Source organism: Salvelinus fontinalis, chromosome 6 (assembly GCF_029448725.1).
Source record: "Salvelinus fontinalis isolate EN_2023a chromosome 6, ASM2944872v1, whole genome shotgun sequence".
NCBI lineage: Eukaryota > Metazoa > Chordata > Actinopteri > Salmoniformes > Salmonidae > Salvelinus > Salvelinus fontinalis.
In genome coordinates, this window is record NC_074670.1 from 26,092,437 (window position 1) to 26,116,328 (window position 23,892).

General features: G+C 43.0%; 1 protein-coding gene across 13 annotated transcripts in view; it reads left to right on the forward strand.

The window, feature by feature from the left end:
• Positions 1–455: 455 nt before the first annotated feature.
• LOC129857477 (DNA-binding protein SATB1) overlaps positions 456–23,892 on the forward strand; it is a 54,582-nt gene continuing 31,145 nt past the window's right edge. For 5 of the 13 annotated variants that reach the window (XM_055925757.1, XM_055925764.1, XM_055925762.1 and 2 more), the window contains exons 1-5: positions 458–779; positions 13,082–13,326; positions 15,201–15,377; positions 16,127–16,253; positions 20,639–20,762. In XM_055925757.1, coding sequence (XP_055781732.1) covers positions 13,107–13,326; positions 15,201–15,377; positions 16,127–16,253; positions 20,639–20,762 — 648 coding nt within the window. In that variant the 5' untranslated portion in view covers positions 458–779; positions 13,082–13,106. Of the gene's footprint in view, positions 780–10,472; positions 11,601–13,081; positions 13,327–15,200; positions 15,378–16,126; positions 16,254–20,638; positions 20,763–23,892 lie in introns of those variants that run through there. The other 8 variants (XM_055925767.1, XM_055925768.1, XM_055925769.1 and 5 more) reach the window with 5 other exon arrangements.

Here is a 23,892-nt window from a genome sequence, read left to right on the forward strand (position 1 = left end):
CGCTTGTTTGGTTAACCATGGATGAAATGTTAGGCTATGATATCCGGTGCCGTAATTGATTTGATACTTGATGTTGTGCTCTGAGACCAGGTTGGATACCAACACTACAAACCACTGCCTAGGAAGCCCCTATAGTGTTATATTATCCGGCAGGACCAATTTGAGAGTTTGGACAATATAATGATCTGTTTGCCATGCACCATTGTTAAAACGGGGCAATGCGCACCCTCAAACAAATGTATCTTATGAACACGCAATGTTTTATATTATCAGTCGTTTTTCTTGACACCCAAACATGTGGCGTGTAGATATGAAAATGAATGAGTGTGAACGCTCTCCTGGCAGTCGGCTCCTATCTGCTATTCCCGCGTAGAGCTCCCTGGAGACCCTGGAGAGCGCGCCGGGAGAAGAGCGTTGTAAAAACTAAAGTGGGGCACGAGACAAGCTGCGCCACAGCTGGCAAATCATCGATTTGAGCATCAGGAACGGGGAGGGGCGGTTCGTTTACCTGCCACCCTTTCAAAGAAACCCTCCTCTCATGCCGCTACTCAAATCTACCACACTCCCGCAGCACACGTTGCTTGCATTTGCGCTCAATTCTGTCTCTCCGAAGTTCAGCTTTGCGCAGTCTTTGCGAGTGCAGTTTTGACAGCTCGTGTGTCTTTCTCAACCGGAATTCTCCGAGCAGTTTTGGATCCGTCAAGGTGGAGCAGACTCTATTAGAATTCTGAACTTTTGATGGAAAACAAGAGGCTTCACGGTAACTGCTAACTTTGAAGGTATTGTTACATTTTCTCCTGAATTCATTTTTTCTCTTTCAATTCAACAGAACCCGCTTATTTTTGCTATTTGCTATTTTGTAGGCTATCGACAGACTGGAATGTCCACCTATTTAAAACATGTAGGTGTGATCCTGGAATGAACGGAAGTAGTCTTTGACAGTAAGCATTTAGGTCAGTTGACCAACCGTTTTCAGACCCTTCTCGATAACCGACTGAAGGCCAAAATGCATCTAAATGTTGGCACATTTATGTCTTCTATTTAGAGAAGACAATCTCTACGTTCTGAGTGCATGATTTATGATAGGCTATAGATTAAATACTACAATAGGCTATAATATGTAAATGTCTATACTTTTGTGTCGCGTTTCGTTCAGTTGTAAATAATAACTTGGCATATTCCAGACTTAATAGGCACTCTTGAATGAGGTTAAACTGATTCATGTATATTGCGCATCTTGAGGGAACGCACCAACTCTGTGCTTCCTTATCTTTTCAGTTCCGTGATGTAGCCTAGGCTACCTGCAAACTTGGCTCGAAAAATGCATTACATGACCAGTATTTGTTTTGAGTGGTGTCTTGGAATAACCACAATAGAAAAACATTAGCCACCTTTATTGTTATACAACTGTATATAGGCATAGATAACAGTGTCTTTGACAAAAGTTATTTTTTTGTCGCGTCAATTGTTTAACATACTGTTAGATTAATTATATACTTTCAGAACGTGACAGTTTATATCACGTGTTAATAACAAGTAGGCTAAGTAGTCTATTAGCCTATACCAACAGGCCATGATAGCCCCCCCCCTTTTATTTTGCCAATGGGTGTTTTATGAAGTCAAGTGATAATCGTTCAAATGCTTATTTTAAGACATAACTCACACACTCCAACTAATCCATATAGTTTAAGATAGTTATCCAGATAACTTTACATTTTCCAGGATTCAAACAATAGGTGATCTTTAATAGTCAGAGAACATAGTTATTATACCGTACTACTTATATATCTAACGCTGCACTTGTAAATGAAGAAATAAAGTGGATTGCGAACATAATGAATATCCCCTTTTGCAGTGGTTGCGTTGACAACATCTATTGCAACTGATAGTGAGCATATTGGGTAAAAGTAGTAATGATGGCCTTGAGTTTTTGTCTAATTGAGGTTTTTGTAATTGTGCTGATACAGTGTTTTCAGAAAGATCCAGATGAGTGTGTGTGTAAGGGCATGTTATGGGAAGTTGTAGTGTCCCATTGTGAGATTTTGTGGGCATAGGTGTGTTGTGGTTTTGTTCAGGTTCACAGCAGTCTCTTTCACATATGTCAGTACGGCTTGGATTCTTGTCATGCGATAATCACTAGCATTGCTGCTGACTTAGATTAATCTGATCTGATTCACTGATCACTGATAGGTTAACAAGCTGTCTATTGTCTCAGCCCTGAAAAATGTCATGGTATCTTTATATCAGCTAATATTAGTAAAATAATTCAATATGGAAAATATGTATTTATTAAAACAATTATCCACAGGGACATCAGGTAAAATCAGCATGATATGGAGAATTGCATTTACCATAGTTACGTTTTAAGTTATCTTATAGTTTTCATCTTAATATTTCTAACTAGCCTAATAAGCCTATGCAATATGTTATAGAAGAAGTTGATTCGACAAATCTAGTGTCAACATTTTTCTTTCCACTGCTGACTGTATGCTGAGAGTGTGATAGTCCTGTATGCTGAGAGTGTGATAGTCCTGTATGCTGAGAGTCTGATAGTCATCTATGCTGAGAGTCTGATAGTCCTGTATGCTGAGAGTCTGATAGTCCTGCCATTAGTAGTGCTCATGCATTTTTAAGAGGTCAAAGTGGCACAAGCTGGAAAAAAACAGGTTATGGTTTTAATAGAGGTGATTGTATCTTGTCAAATCTCTCACAGTTTGAGGAGCTGTTGTAGGTAATCTGGTCACTATTTCACAGAACAATGTCACAGCCTTTTCCTGTTTTAGCGACCGTGTCACTTCTTGTAAGTCCTGCTTAAGATGAAAGACTGAATGTTGAACGTTGAGTGCTGCTGTTAGCCCTCTCAGTCTCACTTTCTGCTTACTAAAACCAGTCTTAACACTTAGCTAGCCATTGTGAAAGTGGCACACACACACACACACACACACACACACACACACACACACACACACACACACACACACACACACACACACACACACACACACACACACACACACACACACACACACACACACACACACACACACACACACACTCCTTGATCTTTTACCCAAATCTGTTACTTAACCTTATTTGACAGGAACGACACAAGTCAGATGGCAAGGACAGTGCAAACTGTCCAGATACCTAACAGGACACAGATCCAATAGTGATGCTCTGAAGAAGCCTATCATTGTGCCATAATTGTTTCATGTTCACATACCCTTTTGCAAATTCCTTCGACATGTAATAATGACCATAAGGCGATCAATTATCAAGAAAAAAAGCAGAAGAAATACCGAGACATTTAACTGTCTGTCTTTGCCTATAGATGTTTTTGAGGTTATCAAAAGTCAGGTTATATTTGTCAAGGCACCAAAGTGAAAGTAGTGCCCGTCTTTGTTATTGACTGCTCTGTAATAGCAGGAAATCAACCTACTGTTTGAGAACTGTTAGAAACACACCTAGGGGATCTCTCCCTCTCCTCTCCACCCTAGTCATCCTGGTGGCACTTTTGCCTCACATCTACAATAATTGCCACTTCATTTGTCAGGTCGCTCTAGCATACGGGAGAAGATTCTGAGGGAGCGGAGGAATTGCAGGCTCAGCTGAACGTTGGCTGCTGCTCTTAACATACAGTACAGAAGACAGGAGTAGTGTGTGCAACTCATAGTGCTCTTTCAGATGAGGTCCCCACAGCAGTTGAACAGCAGTTGTGGTAAGGGATGTAGTGTTGGAAGTACATAGTAATAGATACTAACTTACATAATAGGTGGGCGAGAGGAAACAACATCTTCAGTTCATGTCCTGACCCTAAGAGACCAATTAGGTAGTACAGTACATCATAGAGGTTCCCTCTTTGCTACCTCTCCTCAAAAAACATACGATGATGGCTCAATGACACTCAACAACACTGCCATTTGAAACTGAATTATTCACTCAAGCTCCTTGCAGTGGTAGCTTGTTTTTGAAGAAGAAGAAAAAATTATGTGGATGTTAAATGGTAGAACCTCCAGACTTTTGCGGCTAAACGATGGCTTCAGGTTAGGGTGTAGCTAAAAGAGTTTGGGGCTTGTTCAAAATACCTCCTACGAAGATCTCTAACGCTATTAAAATTCATACAGCAAAGGACTTGGAGAGTCTAGAGTTGGGTTGTGTCTCGCTGGGCTGAGACTGATATCTAGAGTAAAACCATTAATCGTCTTTACCACCCTCGATAATTAGCACTGTAGAAATAACAGCTCAGCAAACAGTGAAATTATACCTGTGGTAGGGAGCAGAGTAAATACCTGTTTAGCTGCCAGCAAATGCATTTATTAGACTGTCGCCAGTAAATAAGAGGCCTGTCTCGTGTTTGATGTGTGGCTCTTTGGGGATTCCACCTCCTCTAAAATAGGTCTATTATGATTGCTAATAGAGAACAAAGGTAACAATGAATCTGAGACTTTTTGATGACATGCTGCAACCAGTTGGGGAAAAAGGTCTGTGTCTTAATAGGGATTGTTTGCACATTCCAGGGCTCAGTGTCAAAAATGTAAAAAGGCCTGACAATTACAGACATACCACCCTGGATGCGCGCTTGTATGCAACTGCAGAGTTACAGCACATTTTGCCATGATCTGAGACTCCTTTAAAAGGGGGATATGTTGCCCCAGCATGTTGAAAACAATTTATTTTGGCATATGCTTTGCATACTGTTGATCCAGATTCCTTGGCTTAACGATAAAAGCTTGCATTGTTTCTGGTCCTCACAATCAGCACTGTTTGGTTGAATGGGGAGCCTGTCTTTCCACAGAGATAAATAACCAAAGTCTGTCATGTCGATTCTGTCACGGTTTGGCAAAATGACAATTCTGAAAAAAATTGAATAGCAATTGTTTGCATGCTTCACTGCACAATAACAAACACAATTTGAAATAAATGTTGACTGATACCTTGAACTTTTAAAAATTCAAATCACCTTATTTCAGGCCCAACGTGTTTTGATTTCTTGAAAAAATGTGATTGTGTTTTATTTTTATGCTTGTCATTATCCGATCTGTGTAGGTTTTCCTGAATCCTTTGTTCAGATAATGCAACAAAAAAGGAACCGAGTGCTTTGGTGGAATTTGCATCCTGCTAAGATCAGGTTGTTAATACCCACCCACATACTCCGATGAAACAATTTCAACCGATACTGTATTCTCTTGTACACACAAACACAACCTCAACCATTTCCTTGTCAAATGTTTTGTACAGTGGTGGATGATGCATCCTTTGACTCCAGATTAAATGTGCAGAGGAAAATATGTAGATACAACTGCATTGACATGTTGGCACTCCTTATCCAATGCTCCCACCCAGGCCTATGGAATGGTTGGCTCAGTAGCCTTTCTGTGTACTGTGCGTAGTAAACATTTGTTTCACCTGCCCACATTCACTTAACACTCTTAAGAGTTCTCCTGCACCAACCATAGTTTTGTCCTTTCAAGTATCCTCCACAGCAGAGTATATGGCATCCTTTGCACCATCTTTAGCCTCCCCCTTCACTGTGTAGCTTAACATCAGAGTGTGGACAAAGCCATCTTCAGTGTCGCTTTCCGAAACACACAACCCTGTCTCTCTAGCTATTAATTGTTGATATGTTGCAATCCACGAGGCAGAAATTAGAGTTCTAATTATTCAGTCATGTGATGAGCACTGGCCCTGCAACCAGTGACAGAAAAGTCATTTCCAAGGCCCTGAAACTGATGCTAGTTAATTGTTCTATGACTAATTTGTTTTATAATTCGATAAAAGTGAAGGGGGATAAACAAGCCGATACAGGGTCCTCTCACCAGCCTCGGGGACACAATCATTTGTTTTGAATCATTAATAAAGATTCCTGCGGGCAGATTAAAATGAGGCCAGCTCTGGCCCTGTGTTTATCATGACCCGGTCGTCGTCGTGGCACCACTGTCGCTACGGCGGCTGTGGCTCGGGACAGCGATCTTGACCTTATGATGCATATAGGCCCAGACAGACACAGAGCTGAGACCAGCTCAATCTCGGATACCGAGAAACCTGTGTTTCCGTGTGTGTGGGGAGTTGTACAGTGCACACCACACATCGTACTAGTGGTGGGCGTCAGAGTTCCGTTCTGTGAGGCAAATAGTATATTTTGTAAGAGCATGCGGCTTCTCAAAATCGTCACTGTCTCATTTCTGTTACTCTTTGATGCCGGCGTCTACGACTTGACGCATACTGTGAGGCCTGTTCAGAGAAAAGTGAAAAGGTCTTCCAGTAAGTGGGCGGGGACGTCGTCCGGTTCTACTTTGGACATTCATGTGATTATAAAATAATTAAGCACTTAGGAAACTTTAAGATGTTCATTTGAATCGCACTCTCTTTCTCCGACGACGACACAACACTGCCAAATCAGAATTTTAAAAAGATGATTTACTTTCTTTCACTTTTAATTAAAAACCATACTGACTATGAGGGCCTAATAGAGAGCCTACAACTCATTCAGTTTAAAGAACACTATCCATTGCTGATATGGAATATCTTTCATATTCAGGTTCACTGATTAATGACTGAGTACTCAAAGGATCTCTCAGTTTCTCACTGATGTCTTTTTAGTAATAGTTCATTTTTATATGTGGCACACCATGTAATACTGCTGGAAATGTCCCTTCAACTAAAACAATTTGCACCGGACACTATCCTCTTCAAGTTTTCATGTAACTTTGGTAATTGGTTTGTTGTCTACACACGCTCAATGCAAACACACTTGAAAATACCTACTACTGTATAAACAATATCTCATTAGTGGAGAGGGAATTTGTGCGTGTACTATAATAATGTTTTGACATCAGCACAACAATATTAATAATATAAATATTATTGAATTCCTCAATGGCTTATTAGTGTATTGTTTTTTTGTGTGCTTTCATATATCCTAGATCCTACACAGCAAGCTGAGGTTTGCACTGACAGCATTACCCCATGCTGTTAGTATTCACACACTGCTAAAATGCAGACAGACTCATTTGTATTAGATAATCCAAATAATCGTATTAATGCCCATTAAAGTAGTGAGCATGAAGACATCACAACACCTACATACTGTATGTGATGACGCATTCGGCGTCTGGGACAACAAAGAAGCCACATCGTCCGAGACGCTAAGCCAACATTGCTGGGTTCGCTCATGCCGCTTTCTTTTGCAGGATCTTGACATGTTAAAGAGTAGATTATAAACTGGTTGTTAAAACTGACCTCGTACTTATTTTCTCTCCATTATTTAACAAGGGACTTCATGATCGTTTTATGTGATGGTATAGTGAGGGTCAAAGAAGGGGCTACAATATGGCAATAATGATTGTAAAGTTATATAATATGGTGGTGCAAAAGATGGCAAAGGTGACAGCACAATAGAAGTGATCATGAGTAGGTGTTGTAAAATGATAGTGAAATCGATTTATGATTGCCATTATCGACTTCTTATCTTACTTATAAAGGCCACGTGCATGGGATTTGCCTACTGTTTATGGCCATGAATCTTGATACTAGCTTTGTATTGTAACTAAATCATATGGCTCAAGTATTACACTATTTAACAGAGATACATCTGTAAAGACATCCATTATGTTTACATCGTTTATTTTATTGAAGATGTGCATGTCAAACCACTGCTTCATAATAAGGAGCTCAGCTATAACATCACCCATCTCTTACAAACATGTAATAACACATATGCCTTGGCCCTGGTAAATCTATCACAATAGTGTGTTTGTAATCAGCTGGTATTGATAGAGGCCTTTCAGTGTGAAAAATATTTTTTTCTCTCTGATACAAAAACCTATATGTTAATTGATAATCAGTACTGTTGATTCAGTGGTGCAGTCAGTGCAAATCTGTGCCCTTCTGGATGTCAGAGGGTTTTCACAGCCATGTTTGTGCCAACGTCGCTGGCAGTGGCAGCACCTGTTGGCAGTGCCAGAACCTGGCTGGCAGGGTTATCAATGCTCTCTGATGGTCTCCCACAATCACAGTGGAAATGACAGCGGCTGCTTGCGTCACGGTAGATAACAATTTGCCCGACAATAGCTCGCATTCGCTGTTATTTCTATGTCCATGCCCACTCTGACAGATATGAAAATGTACACCCAACCAAATGTACAGCAAGCGTCATGTGTAGTCTCTCAAAAACCATTTTGATAAAAAAACATTTTATGTATTTAGCTTTGAATTTTCCTAATGTGTTAAATAAAACCTTGACCCTGCTATTACAGGTGATATCATGTGAAATGAGCAACGGATTTGACCCAAAAAGATTGATAGTTGTTTTTATACATTTTACCACATCCCCAGTATTACAGTAGTATCCCCTGTAATAACATAGTAATAGCCCCAGAATATTGCATTGTCCTTTTCATCTTTATTATCATGCACCTTACTTGATTAAAACAAAGTAATACTGCAGTACTCTGTTGATGAATGCCGTATGAATTTGGCAGTTTAGACAGTTTTTACATCTCTGTACAACCCAACATTTTATAGATAGGCTACTAAGTTTATTGAATTGTGACATAAACCTGACTAGTTTGAACCTCAGTAAGGTTTTAACATTGGAGCATACAGTATGGGCTTCCGGTGACAGGCCACAGACATAGGACAGCATCACTTACCGGCAGCACAGATTCACTGCTTTGAAAGTGACTGACATTGAGCTAGGTGTTGTTGTTTAGTCAAGACAGTGTTCCACCTCAACTTGATACCGCTGAATCTTACCTTGCTCTGTTTACTTCTGGCTCAAACGTTTTTTCAGCAATACATTCATTGGGAATACAGTGACTCGGGTGCTCTTTCTATCAAAAAACATAAAACACACATTTTTATATGATAAAGAGGTCATCTGCTGGGTCAATCCTTATAAAGCTTGAACACCATCAAGTATTACCTTCTTGGCTTAAAACTCCTTAAACAGGTATGAACTAAGAGTTTCCCTGAGCTCAATATGTCTCATCTCTAGGAACCATCTCTCAGGAATTTAAGAGAAACCCTCTTTTGAAAAGTTGGACTTTTTATCACAAATCTTTTCCCCTCACATATTTCCTTCTGCTCGCCTCTATGCGTTATTGACAAAACAACCGTTTTTTTTTGTGTGGGAGGAGATTTATGATTTGGCTTAACATTTCTGGGAGCTATAGGCCTTACCAAGGTTTATGATTAAATACTACAATATATGCAACATTTTGTTTCTATATGCAGCATCTCTGTGTTTGACCAAAGAGGTAGGCAATCACTGCACATATAGAGTTTGTGTTTATGGTTTGCCAGGTATTAATGCATCCTGTTTTGGTTGGTTTCCTTTTTAGCTTTTTTATGAATTTGGACTGCCTTGTTTTCATGTTGTGTTGACAACATGCCTGATATACTGTACCTAATATCTTGGTCTGTCTCTGTAAGTATTTACACCCACATTTGTTTTTGTTTATTGTCCCCTGCTGACAATCTTTTCGTGTAGAATAGTGTTTATCTCAGGGTATGCAGGATAACTGTAATGATTTGCATTCTTTGATTCTGTGTGACAATTGATGTTCTCTCTACATTGTTTGTGCAAACATATGTTTTATAGCATCGCTGTGCTGTGCACATTCCCATTTGAGCAACAATAATTGTATTGTGATGTATATAGTAATAGACAGCAACATTGCTTTCCGTTATAGACAATACTTTGTCTATAACAGAAGTTGTAAGGCACTTGCCTTGACAGTGATGTCCTTGAGGTGCGCCTCTAGGGTCTTGGGAAGGTCACACCCACTCTCTCCCAGTCCCCCCTCTCTCCTGTGCGAGGATAGGACAGTGCCATATTTGTGGTCAGGGATAGTCAGTACCCTAATCCAATCTTTTTAGTAGTAGAGTATTGGCTATGCTCTCTATTGCGTTGTCACCCGTGTGTAGGGCTGCTTGTAGCATGTGTGTAATGAATGCACTGTGCACATAAGCTATTTAGAAAGGCACCAGAACAGCTTTTGCTCACCACCCTCTACTTCTATGATGTGTGCTGTAGCAATAAGACATATTCAGCCATGAGGCACCTCTAAGTGATATGCAAACACAGTTAACAGGCTTTTGTTCACACCTAACAGATTTGATCTGTCTTCAATAATCATGATATTGGATTCTGGCATTATTATTGTAGGCTATTATTCATCTTATTATGGGAAAAGTTCAGGAAAATAATAGTAACCATGTAATAAACAAACAGCCTATTATAATTCGGGATACCAATTTTGTTTGTTTGTTTATGTATTTGTTTGTACAATAAGAATAGCTTACGGGTCGATTAGGCTACTCAGGACTGACGTAGATCAATAGCCAAAATGGCATGGGAGTTAATCTATTGTGCTCTCTCAGATAGCATTTCAGTGATGCGCGGTTTATATCGGCCTATTTGAACAATTTCACACATGGTCCTCCTGTAGCCTATATAATGTCCATTCGCATAGCATCTCGAATATGTATAGCATATGCGCGCCTCTGTGTATGTGCATGTGTGTTATTCAGTAATAAATGCAGAACCGCCTCACTCTAATCAAGCTGATTAAAAATTCCTGCGCGCACAGCCGGAAATCGCACCATCCTCTGTTTTCTTTCCACTTTTTACTTTATTTTAGGTTCTCCACTCCGCCAGGACATCGGCTGTCGTGGGTGGCTGCCTTCAACACTCGACATGGGGGTTAAATCGTCTTGTTTTGGGGGTATTTTCTTTTGAAATGAGGAGGAGAAAGGGAAAGCACAGGCAGCACCAGCAAGGGGAGTGATGAGTCAATACAACTCATAATTTAATGGGGACACAGAGGGGGAAAGCGAGAAAGAAAGAAGAGCTCCCGTCCGGACGTTAATCAAACCAGCAGAAAGAACACATATCGCAAGCAGATGTTATGCATCCATAGCAAGCCTTAACTCGACATTGGAAAGTAAATCGCACTTTTTTAACATGGGTGTGCATATCGTTGCGCCATCGTCTCTACATGAGATAGCAGATCATTGTCGATTTTTTTTCTTCTAGAGAAGCCGAATTTATTTAATACACGTTATTTTTGTATGCGTTTATACATCAGGATTGTTCGCGACTGGTAGAAATAACAGATTTCAGCACCGCTTACCACCAACCGATGTTCTATTCACGAACGACTGACTGATAATCGTGGTGGATACGTTGTGTTAACTCGTTGCACTTGTAACCGATGGACTATGCTCGAGACAGTTAGCCAGTTTATTGTATCAGGTGTTATTTTCCTCCGCTACTTCTAATAAGACGTAAGAATGACTATTTTTCCAGTGAGCAAATAATTCGATTTATTTAGGCTATACTGTACAGACTAAATTCCTTACCAATGTTATCGTATCCCAGTCTGTCTCGACGTCTTCTTTTATATAGATTTGGGTTGCTCTTTTGTATATCAACCTTTCATCTCTCAAAAGAAGAACACATTTCTGTAGAGGACCTATCATTTAAAACTAGAAAGCATCAGACATTGAAGTTTTCTTTCCCTTGACAAAACTTGAAGAAGGCATCGTTCACCAAGACTGCATTATATGCGTTCGAGTTTTGAAGTGCTGAGTTTCAGGTTGGTTTGTCCCAAAATGTAACTTAACTTGTGTTTTGCACTCTTGCTTGTCTTTTTTAAAGGTCATTCAGAAATCCTGACCTGGACTACCACCATATCCGGGTCTGGATTTTGTTGCCCCCCTATTTAAATAATTAGTTGCTTCATTGCATATCATGAATGAGATAGTTCATGATTATTTGTGTGCTGGTGGGGATACATTATTTTGACCTGTTCAGTTTTTGTTTAAATATTTAAAAAACCTTTCTATTGCACAATGTAAACACTGTATAATAACCAATCTGAATTTAGCCTTATTTTTTACCAAAAAGAATGAAACACCATAACAGATAATTATTCAAATGTTGCTAAAGCAAATGGTGTGTATTAGGTGTTTAACTGTGTCATTCAGTCGTGGAGAGCCTGTCAAGGTGTTGATTGTGTGCTTCCTGCAGTCAGTGGTTGTGTATGTGGGCAGCAGGTAGCCTAGTGGTTGGGGCGTTGGGGCGTTGGGCCAGTAACCGAAAGCTTGCTGGATCGAATCCCCGAGCTGACAAGGTAAAAATCTGGTGTTTTGCCCTGAACTGTTCCCTGGTAGGCTGTCATTGTAAATAAGAATTTGTTCTAAACTGACTTGCCTGGTTAAATAAAAAAATGTGTTTACAGTAATCAGATGCAGCTGGCATGTCATGCTTTTCTTTATCCATTATTTTTTCTGATTGCACTTTTAATTTCTGATAGGCTCAAAGGTATAAAAAGTCAGCATCTTTTCAATGGTACTGTTTTCATTCAGTTTTACCTCACATTTTGTAATGTCGTCTCTGAAATTGAAAGAGCAATTTAAAGAGACATCCCACACAATTGTTCTTCCTTATATCATGTCCTGTTTAGGCACATGTGATACCACTTGTGGGTCCTTTGCCTGTTTATGCTTTTTTCCCAAAAGCCTGTCTGGTAATTTTTTGTTTTTTGGAGTGCTGAAAGTGACTCAAGCTGAATATGTTAGCTCTACTCTCTCAACCTTCACTTCACTGTTGCAAGGCTTGTGGGCTTGTGGGCTTGTGCTGTGAACTGCAGTAATCATCAGAGTGGAATCTCTCTGCAAATTAATGTGTTTGCAAAAAAAATGGGCTTGTTTGCCCACCATATGGGAATCCGTAGTGGGACAGACATAAATAATACATGCTCTGAAAAATGGGAACATTACGATGGCACGAAACATTGTGAGTGCCAAGTAATGAAAGCACAAAATTGGCAGTTATTGTTGTAACTGTTATGTTTTTGTTATGTGCTTTTTCCCATAGATAGATGTTCATGTTGACAAGTTATCACCCTCTTTGTTGTAACATTTTCAATGTCCAAACAATCAACCCTAAAAAGATAATTTGGCATACTTCATATCATGCATTTGAATATGATGTGCTTACTGTGTGTCCATGAAGCCCCCTAATGTCCTGCCAGCTAGTTAACACCCAGACTGTCCCTGTCTTATCTCCTCCCAGGTGATAGTGAGCAGAGGTGCTGAGAATGATGGACCATCTCAGCGAGGCGTGCCTGGGGAAGGAGAACTGTGACCTGGTCAACAGCATGGGCGACCGCGACACCAAGGCCCCCCCAGCCAAGCTGGCCCGGCTGGAACAGAACGGCAGCCCCCTGGGCAGGGCCCGCCTGGGCAGCACGGGGGCCAAGCTGGCCGGGGTACCCTACAAACCCTCGGGACACCTCCTCAAGAACTGCCACAAGAGGGGTGAGTGACACTGGTCAGGGTGGTGTGTGTTTATGTGTGTAGGTGTGTGAGATAGCAAAATATAAACCTTCAGACACTTCAAAAGGACCCTCAGTACAAGTATTCCCAAATTTTGGCCTGTGTGTGTTTGGCAAGATGGGAGAGAGGTGGAATGTCGTACGTGTGTGTGTGTGTGTGCTGTCTGTGTTTACAATTTCCATGTCTTCATGGTTCACAAGTGTCATGTTGTCATGGTTTTGTTTCCATCTTCCTGCGTAAACCGATTTCAATTTCCCTTAGTCATCTTAGTGCACACACCCACACTTAGGCCTATCTACGAAGACCTATTGTTTATACCGAGGTCGTTTAAGAATTATTACTGTGTTATTCTGCATAACGCTGCGTCACTGTTTCTCTCCTGTTGTTTATTGAAGAGAATGTCATTTAAGAGCCTTTGCCGCTTAAGGGGCCTTCATTTTGAGATGATGACATAGCTTTTTTATATAACTACTGGCCTGGTCATCACATGAATAATGTTACTATTTTATGAATTTTTGGAGCTAGATACGAGCATTCAGACCTGCAGATTTTCATGAGTTTATTAGCGGTTGGCCGTTATGTCTCGACTGTTTGTTCGGTGGTGTTTGTGGGGACTTTGGAACCATAGAATGTTGTGTTGAGTGTCTTGATGCGCTGTTGCTCTTAGTTGGTTCCTCTGTCATTTGTCGCAAAACACCACCAGAGAAAGCCCTACATCACTCTGCCCTCCCGTTTTTCAGACGGTTCCAGTATATTTTTTGCCTTTTTCGAGAGGAAATTGTGAAATTTATAGAAGCGTCTGTTGCTGAAGTTTTGCATGGCCACAGTGGGCATTGTTTGAGCTGAATAATATTTACCATGGGCTTTTCTCCGCTCCATTAAAACACAGGCTGTATTGATCCCCAAATGAACCTACACAGCAGTCTTTATTGTTAGATCTCTATCTATTAAAATCAGGGAGAGAAGCAGCATTTCAGCACATTCCCTGGCACCTGCTGGTGATTACCCCGTTCATTGATTGTTTGTCAGAGATGTTTGCATCTTCAGGATGCCGGACATTAGAAATATGGTTCATTGCAACTGCTCAAACACCATGAATAATGTGTGGCATATCATCACCACTGAAGGCTATAGAGGAACATTTTAACCAAAAAGTTATGATGCTCCGAAATATCAAAAGCAGTTTTTAACCCAAATGGTATAATGTAAAATTTGCACAGTGCACCTCGAACACTCAATGTCTTTGGACAAGGATTGCTCGTTTTCTACCTAATAGCAGTGCAGTGTTTACACAGACTAGTAAACCTCAGGGCGCACCAGAGTGTTGGGATTTGGAGCGGTGCATCATGGGAAGGTGATATGGGGTTGACAGCAGAGGCAGAAGCAGTCTAATGTGATCTGAGCTCCTTGACAATGAATCAACAGATCTCAGCCAAAAAGTGGTTGAAAGCTGAGATTGGCCAAGATTCATCTGAACAGCATTCAATTTATTTAGACTTTAGTTCAAATTGAATAATGATGTCATTAATAATGTCTAAGAACAGTGAAATCATTACTTTAATCATGATGTCACTGATCATGATTGAATAACTAAAATCACAATACCACCACATCTACTACCACTACTAGTTCTATCAATGTGAATAAGGCTAATATGGAAATTCTAATAAAAAACGATGCAATATTTATCATTGTGCTGTCACTGATAATACGAATGGCACTGGCATTCATTCATTCATTCATGAATAGAGGTAGCCTGACTGTATCAGCTGTGTCTAAATGTATTATTAATCCCCCCATTGAAGGTCACCATTTGTCATGTCTGAGCCCTCGCTGTGTTGTCTGTGTCTCTCCAGGCAACATGCTCCCTGTGTTCTGCGTGGTGGAGCATTACGAGAGCCCCATCGAGTTTGACAGCAAGGAGGAGCACGCCGAGTTTGTGCTGGTCAGGAAAGACATGCTGTTCAACCAGCTCATCGAGATGGCCCTTCTGTCACTGGGCTACTCGCACAGCTCGGCGGCACAGGCGAAAGGTAGGACTGGCACAAGCCCCCACTCTATTGATGACCCGCTCACACACACATACACGCACATACACACACATACACATATACACACACGTACAAACTCAGGCATGCACACACACACACAGGCCCGTTCCACGAACTATAGAACTGGCCCTGCTATGATTTGGCTTCTCCCACAGCTTACCCCACACACACTCCCCCCCTTCCATCCATCCACCCACGCACACGCACACGCACACGCACACGCACACGCACACACACACACACACACACACACACACACACACACACACACACACACACACACACACACACACACACACACACACACACACACACACACACACACACACACTGCCCCCTCCCCCCTCTCCCCACACACACACAACCGCCTTAGCTGTCCAGGCCTCTGATACTTTCCTAGCTGATCTGAAGGCTCAGTAACGTAGGCTAACAGTGATCCCAGACAGGGGATGCAACTACATGTCTCTCAGGAGTTCTCAGGGCCTCTCTGCTCTGTACACCTCTAGCTAGAACACTCAGTGGGAGTGAAGGTGGGACCCGTTGCAGCTGACTGCAACTCTAACACACAGACTTGGGCGGGGCTTACTGGGAAAAGAAATGTCAATCTTAATGTGGCCTTGCGGAAAAATATAGAATCAATCAATGATTGTAAATGTTTATCTGTATGCGTCTAACTTTGAGAAACATAACATTTACCATTGATTGTGTTTGTGTTTCTCTTTCCATTGCAGGTCTCATTCAGGTGGGCAAGTGGAACCCGGTCCCACTGTCCTACGTGACGGACGCACCGGACGCCACCGTGGCAGACATGCTGCAGGACGTGTACCATGTGGTCACGCTGAAAATTCAGCTGCACAGGTCAGTCTCCACGCCCTGTTGCCCAATCAACTACCCACCCAATGCAAGTCCAGTGAAGTACCCAACCACATCACCCTTCTGAACCCACCACCCAGCTATACCAGCCTAGTGTAGCATGCGTACCTAGTTAACTTGGGTTAAACACCCAACACATAGGCCTTCCATTCCTTTCCATGCTTCCACCCTAACTCAAATTAGCATTATAGCCATAGACCTTGCACTAGCCATAACTGCAAAGACATACCTGGAATCCCGCCATACACCCCATAGTCATGGATGGGCTGGACATAGCAATGGTAGCTATCCAGTCCATACAAAAACCATGCATGGCAGTCAGGTTTGCTCAAAGCACCTACTGTAAAACTGTACACACCATTTACGTTATCTATCATATCTATCCTTCCCTGCCTTTCTAAGGTCTTCGAAAGCCAAGTTAAAAAACAGATCACCGACCATTTTGAATCCTACCATACCTTCTCCGCTATGCAATCTGGTTTCAGAGCTGGTCATGGGTGCACCTCAGCCACGCTCAAGGTCCTAAACGATATCATAACCGCCATCGATAAGAGACAATACTGTGCAGCTGTATTCATTGACCTGGCCAAGGCTTTCGACTCTGTCATTCACCACATTCTTATCGGCAGACTCAACAGCCTTGGTTTCTCAAATGACTGCCTCGCCTGGTTCACCAACCACTTCTCAGACAGAGTTCAGTGTGTCAAATCGGAGGGCCTGTTGTCCGGACCTCTGGCAGTCTCTATGGGGGTGCCACAGGGTTCAATCCTCGGGCCGACTCTTTTCTCTGTATACATCAATGATGTCGCTCTTGCTGCTGGTGATTCTCTGATCCACCTCTACGCAGACGACACCATTCTGTATACTTCTGGCCCTTCTTTGGACACTGTGTTAACAACCCTCCAGACGAGCTTCGATGCCATACAACTTTCCTTCCTTGGCCTCCAACTGCTCTTAAATGCAAGTAAAACTAAATGCATGCTCTTCAACCGATCGCTGCCCACACCTGCCCGCCCGTCCAACATCACTACTCTGGATGGTTCTGACTTAGAATATGTGGACAACTACAAATGCCTAGGTGTCTGGTTAGACTGTAAACTCTCCTTCCAGACTCACATTAAGCATCTCCAATCCAAAATGTAATCTAGAATTGGCTTCCTATTTCGCAACAAAGCATCCTTCACTCATGCTGCCAAACATACACTCGTAAAACTGACTATCCTACCGATCCTTGACATCGGCGATGTCATTTACAAAATAGCCTCCAACACTCTACTCAGCAAATTGGATGCAGTCTATCACAGTGCCATCCATACGTTATGTCACCAAAGACACATATACTACCCACCACTGCGACCTGTTTGCTCTCGTTGGCTGGCCCTCGCTTCATATTCGTCGCCAAACCCACTGGCTCCAGGTCATCTATAAGTCTTTGATAGGTAAAGCCCCCCTTATCTCAGCTCATTGGTCACCATAGCAGCACCCACCCATAGCACACGCTCCAGCAGGTATATTTCACTGGTCACCCCCAAAGCCAATTCCTCCTTCGGCCGCCTTTCCTTCCAGTTCTCTGCTGCCAATGACTGGAACGAACTGCAAAAATCACTGAAGCTGGCGACTCATATCTCCCTCACTAGCTTTAAGCACCAGCTGTCAGAGCAGCTCACAGATCACTGCACCTGTACATAGCACATCTGTAAATAGCCCATCCAACTGCCTCATCCCCATACTGTTATTTATTTTATTTATTTTGCTCCTTTGCACCCCAGTATCTCGACTTGCACACTCATCTTCTGCAGATCTATTACTCCAGTGTTTAATTGCTATATTGTAATTATTTCGCCACTATGGCCTATTTATTGCTTTACCTCCCTCATCTAACCTCATTTGCACACACTGTATATAGACTTTTTCTATTGTGTTATTGACTGTATGTTTGTTTATTCCATGTGTAACTCTGTGTTGTTGTTTGTGTCGCACTGCTTTGCTTTATCTTGTCCAGGTCGCAGTTGTAAATGAGAACTTGTTCTCAACTAGCCTACCTGGTTAAATAAAGGTGAAATAAATACAAAAATGTAATACGTTGACCACAGTCAGTAGCCACACCAACAAGATCTCATAGTTTCCCTTCGAAATTCGAAATTCAACATATTATGGATGAACGTCTATTTTTTCCGCTTTCATTATGCGTGGTCACAGGGTTAATTACACATGGTTACAGGATTCAAACAGAAACAACTCAAAGGTTAACAGTTTGGGCATTAATAGTTAAGGTTAGGGCTATGGTTTGGGGAAGGCTTAACCTTTTACCCCAGTGGGCTAAATCAGGGTCACACAGAGTGTTTCTTGGTAGTCTTAAACAAATCTTATTTGAGTTTGCATCCCAATATTACACTTTATATACATCACAGAAGACGGAAATATACCGAAACCATTTGACATAGAAACACAGATTTTCGGCGTAAAAAGAAAGTATGTTTATTAATGATGAAATTATGAAAAATATTTATAACATTCCACTTATAAGGCCACTAGTTTATTTGATTGCAGGAAAGGGCTACAATAAAATAATAAAAAAACATGCAATATTACCATCAGGTATCATCAGTATTCACAGTGTTCTCAAAGCTTGCTAGAGCATTGTGAACTGCAGTAGCACAGTGGTCTAAGCAGCATGTCCCAGCTCCAATCATCATCACTTCTCGCCCAGTGCTGGGCAATATTTATATATTTTTTGCTGTTGTGAGAGCCGAGGATGGCATATATCGACGTTCTCAGGACGTTTTCAAACATCCAAAATCGGCGTCTATTTCTAATGACCAGTCTGGCCACACAGCCCACACATACTGTTTACAGACCACATAGCAGCCACAGACTACACACACACACACACACTGAGATTGGTACTGCTGGTGTAGAGGCCTGTGCCAGCTGCACACACTCAGCCCTACCCTCACTAGTTCACTGCTAATGCAACCCTCTGGGGGGCTGTTCACACACACACGCAACGTGCACACACACGCACACACACTCACACACACACACACACACACACACACACACACACACACACACACACACACACACACACACACACACACACACACACACACTCACTCACATACACACACATACACACACAGGTTGTTCTCCCTCCCTCTCTTTCCTCCCCTCCTCTGCACACACACCAGCCAGGACACAGAAGGTTGTGTTGATTTCCAGCATGGATAGCTGTCTGTCTCCACCACTCACCCTCCTCTCTTTTCCTCCCCTCTGTTCCTTTGCTTTCCCCAGAGGCTCTCTAGCTGCTACAGCCGTTTAAGGTGTTCTGGCAAAGCCTCAACCAGAGCCGTGTGTGTGTGTGTGTGTGTGTGTGTGTTCGCCCTCTATCTTTGAATCCTCAAACTTCTACCTATCTACCTTCTGTTTATTACATATGCATTACACATATCAAAGTACCTACAACATTTTGATAACCTCGAAGACAATAGCAACCCGTCTCCCCCACCACACACACATAAACTCAATAGACACCCATACCAACTGTGGAGTGTGCGGTTCACGTGTTTCTTTTGTCGTTGCCATAATTTAGGAATGCATGCAATGCGAACACGGCCATATGTCCCACACACGTGACGTCTGCGTGGCGCGTGCTTGATCAAATGAAGAGATCCTTATCTGAAGCGAACAGGGCTCTCTCACTGGAGACCTGCTTGTTTTCGAATTCCCCCTCATTAAAATGATCTGGTTTGAAAGGGGGTCCACTTGTCTGTAAATAGAGTACATTCATCTGTATATCACATAGACCCATACATTATTTGTCTTTTTATCAAAAATGTGTGGTTTTACGTGCGGCATGTTGTTATTTCCTTCCCCCCCGCTACAGAAATCTAGCCGGTAACACCTTAAATTGTTTCGCCGAGCACATCGAGCCAGGAAGGTAGAAGTAACATGAAATAATAGTCGCCACATGCAGCTGATGTATAATTCATGCATCAATACAGCAGATGTGTTGTATAAAGTAATTAACTAATCAGAACAATCAGGAGAGAGAGAGGGAAAGAGAGAGAGCGAGGGAGAAGGGAGGGAGGGAGGGAGAGAGAGCAATCTCCAGATGCATCTGCTTGATGCACCAAATGAAATCTGTCTGTCTTGGAGGGGCGCTTGCAGCAGGAAAGCAAGGCCCTGTGCTCATCTCTCGCTCTCTCTCTCTTTCTCCTCCTGCTCTCTCCTGTTCTCTGTTCTCTTTTCTCTGTATTTCCTCCTCCCCTGTCTCAATCTCCCTGTTTTCCGTCCTCTCCCCCACCCTCATTCCTTTCTCTTTCTCTCCCTCTCTATCTCGCCTTCCTACCTCCTATCTCATCTCACAGTTGTCCTAAACTGGAGGACCTGCCGCCAGAGCAGTGGACCCACTCTACAGTAAGAAATGCCCTCAAGGAGTTACTCAAAGACATGAACCAGAGCTCTCTGGCAAAAGAATGTCCCTTATCACAGGTGCTGGAGCCGTCCACAAACCCCCACTATTCCATTTGCCAAAGACTGCCAGTGTCCCTTTTTCAAATGCCCAGAGTTTGATAGAGTGGAACACGATGGAGAATTCCATAGACAATCCAAATCAATACCCATTGTCGTCCATATAGATGCACCCCCCACTCTTCTTCTCTTCCTCCCTCATTTGCAGAAGCAGTACTGTTGATTGAATGCAGGGTTATTGTTGGGTAAACAATGGACCAACCCAGAATAATCTTGATTTCCTCTTTATACGTCAGGCTAGAAATATGTATGTTTTTGGAGTTTTTTCTCTCAGACCATTATGTAATACACTCACTCTGTATTCAAGTAGCTTGACTCTATAGGATTACATCTTTTGTCATATATCATAGCTCATAACAGAAGCTGTTCTGCAGGAAAGAAACTGCAGTATATCTATCACAGGAGCCGTCTGGGTGTGTGTGTGTGCTCTTACGATATAGAGTGTGTGTGTGAGCGCTTACGGTATGGAGTGTGTATGTTATGGTGTGCGGTATGGAGTGGACTCTCCCCTCACCGAGGCTGCTGTATGGTCACCCAGAGGCCCGTGTTATGTGTGTGTGTGTGTGTGTGTTTTTAGCCTGGCAGAGCGTGGCGATGATGTAAAGAGTCCCCCGGTGGTGTTCAGGCTGAGCCGTGCCGCCTCTCTCCCTCAGCCCGGTAATCACCCTGTTTACGGTCCGTATGTGAACCACTCTCTGTGGTGCGGTCCAACCGCGCAGGCTCAGAGGATAGGATCGCTGCTCGATTTCACTCCGTTGTTCAGCCATTGTTATTTACTCATTGTAAGACGCTCTGTGTAGGTAAGAGGGTCTGATTTACACGCTACCGGAAATATGAAATGATAGTTGAGATGTGCATTGTTAATCCCAAATATCATATATGATATACTCTAAGCAGCTATCATTTTACTTGCATTGTAGGGGCTCACAGATGGCCCGACATTAAAATATCTGACATCTGCATTGCTATACCCACAGAGAGGTATCTTGTTGCTTTTCATAGGTCTCTCTATAAGTCTCAACGCTCATTTGGGCCATTGAGCCCAGTATTAGATCTGCGTGGCTACTGCTGTTTCCTATCAGTATTAAACTCTGGCTCAGAGTCTCTGATGATAGTGCCTGAGGGGGATGTGATGGGCGGCAGGTGAGAAGCCACAGAGGCCGAGGCGCTCCTAAGGCTTCTGGGAAGCCAACAGCGCCCGGGGAGAGGAAAGGGCGTGTTTGGAGGCTTGGATGATTGGCAGCTTTTATAGGATTAGTGTCTCCTTGATATTCAGGAGGGTAATCCTGGGGAGAGAAAGGTTAACAAACAGAGAATTTGGGGGAGAGAATGAACCCTACCTCAGAACAGGGCTCAAAGAGAGAAAGAAAGAGGGGGGGGGGATCTTGAAAAAACGGCGCCTTTGTTCTGGGTCTTGTCAAACATTTAGTTCATTCTTTTGTGGCGGGGAGTCATGCTTTGTGTGTTTGGCCTACAAATGCCCTGAAGAGACTCCGACTCCAAGAGAGGGGAGGGGGGCCTGAGAGAAAAGAGACTTTATTCACCACTGTGACTATTGTTATCGTTCCCAATGGAATATCATTTGACTGCGCTCAGATGGAGTTTGAGTGTAATGCCCCCAGTAGAGGAAAAGTAGATGGGGTCTCACTAAAAAGTTTGACTCCCGTCCACCCCCTTCTCCTCATCACCACCCTCTCTGAGAGTGCCGGCTCAGTGACTGGGAGCGAACCTAACCCCCAGGCTCCTCTGAAACTAAGGTAACAAAAGAGGCCCCCCTTGCCTCTCTGCCCCCTCCTTCCTCCCATCGGGCGGCCGTGACAGAGCAGCTGTCCTGTTGCATAGCAGCAAATAACCATCAAATGCCATCTTTGTGAGCCTGGGCTCTGCTCTGAGTCTGCCAGCGGCTGAGGTAGCGGTAGGGCCTATTGGTGTGTATGTGTGCGTGTATGTGTGCAGGCGTGCGGACATGTGTGCGTGTGTGGGGAGGGGTGGGGACGCTTAACCCAATTGGTGTGGAATTGACTGTAATTAGTTTTAGATGTTTGTGGGGGGAGAAGCAAGATATTAGCCACAATCAGAGCTAGGGAACAAGAAAAGGGTGTGTGTACGGTGTCTTAGTTAGTTTATGTGTGTGTGCAATATGCTTGCAGGCCATGGCAGGTTTTACCAACGTGTCTTTTTCATGCGTCTCTCTCCCATGACGGAAAGGGGAGTAGATAGTTGGGGCAGATAATGGCCCTGTGCGACTTCCTGGGGACACTGATAAGCTCCTGTGCTGTAGATGGCTATCACTTAAAGGGCCCAGGGCAGGCAGACAGCAGCATCCTGGTGCCACACAGTACCCACCACTACCTGTTGATGGCCACTGGCTGGCAGAGGCTTCGTGGGCACGAGGTGGCGGTGGTTATCTGCATGGCTTGGCAAGTGTGTGTACCATGTCTGTGCCTATGTGTGTGTGTGTGTGTGTGTGTGTGTGTGTGTGTGTGTGTGTGTGTGTGTGTGTGTGTGTGTGTGTGTGTGTGTGTGTGTGTGTGTGTGTGTGTGTGTGTGTGTGTGTGTGTGTGTGTGTGTGTGTGTGTCTGTCTGTCTGTCTGTCTGTCTGTCTGTGTGTGTGTGTGTGTGTGTGTGTGTGTGTATGTGTGTGTGTGTGTGTGCCCCAGTGAGAGGCGTGATGTATGGAGGGAGATGCCTGATTAATGAGGACTGTTTATTAGAACATCTGTGTCAAAGATGAACACAGGAAGTGTGTCTTGGGTGGGCCCTGCTATAGCTGGCTCCGCCTCGCCCAGATACTGTAAATATAGCATGCTACGCCCAAGGAATAGCTCCCATTATGCCACAATACTGACTACACTGTACTCACCAAAATAGTGCATTCATATGGACTTGGTTCAGCTGATATACTGTACTGTATGTGCCATTTTTCTGTTAACACTACTGAAGATACCAATTGTCAGATCCTCAATAACTCATCCTCAATGATCATTCCGCAATTCACCGGGATTGTAATGTATGCCGGTTGTGTAGCGGTGTTGAGGTCAGGAGTTCAGCATCAGGGCCATAGTGATCCACAGCAGCAGACTCGATCCTT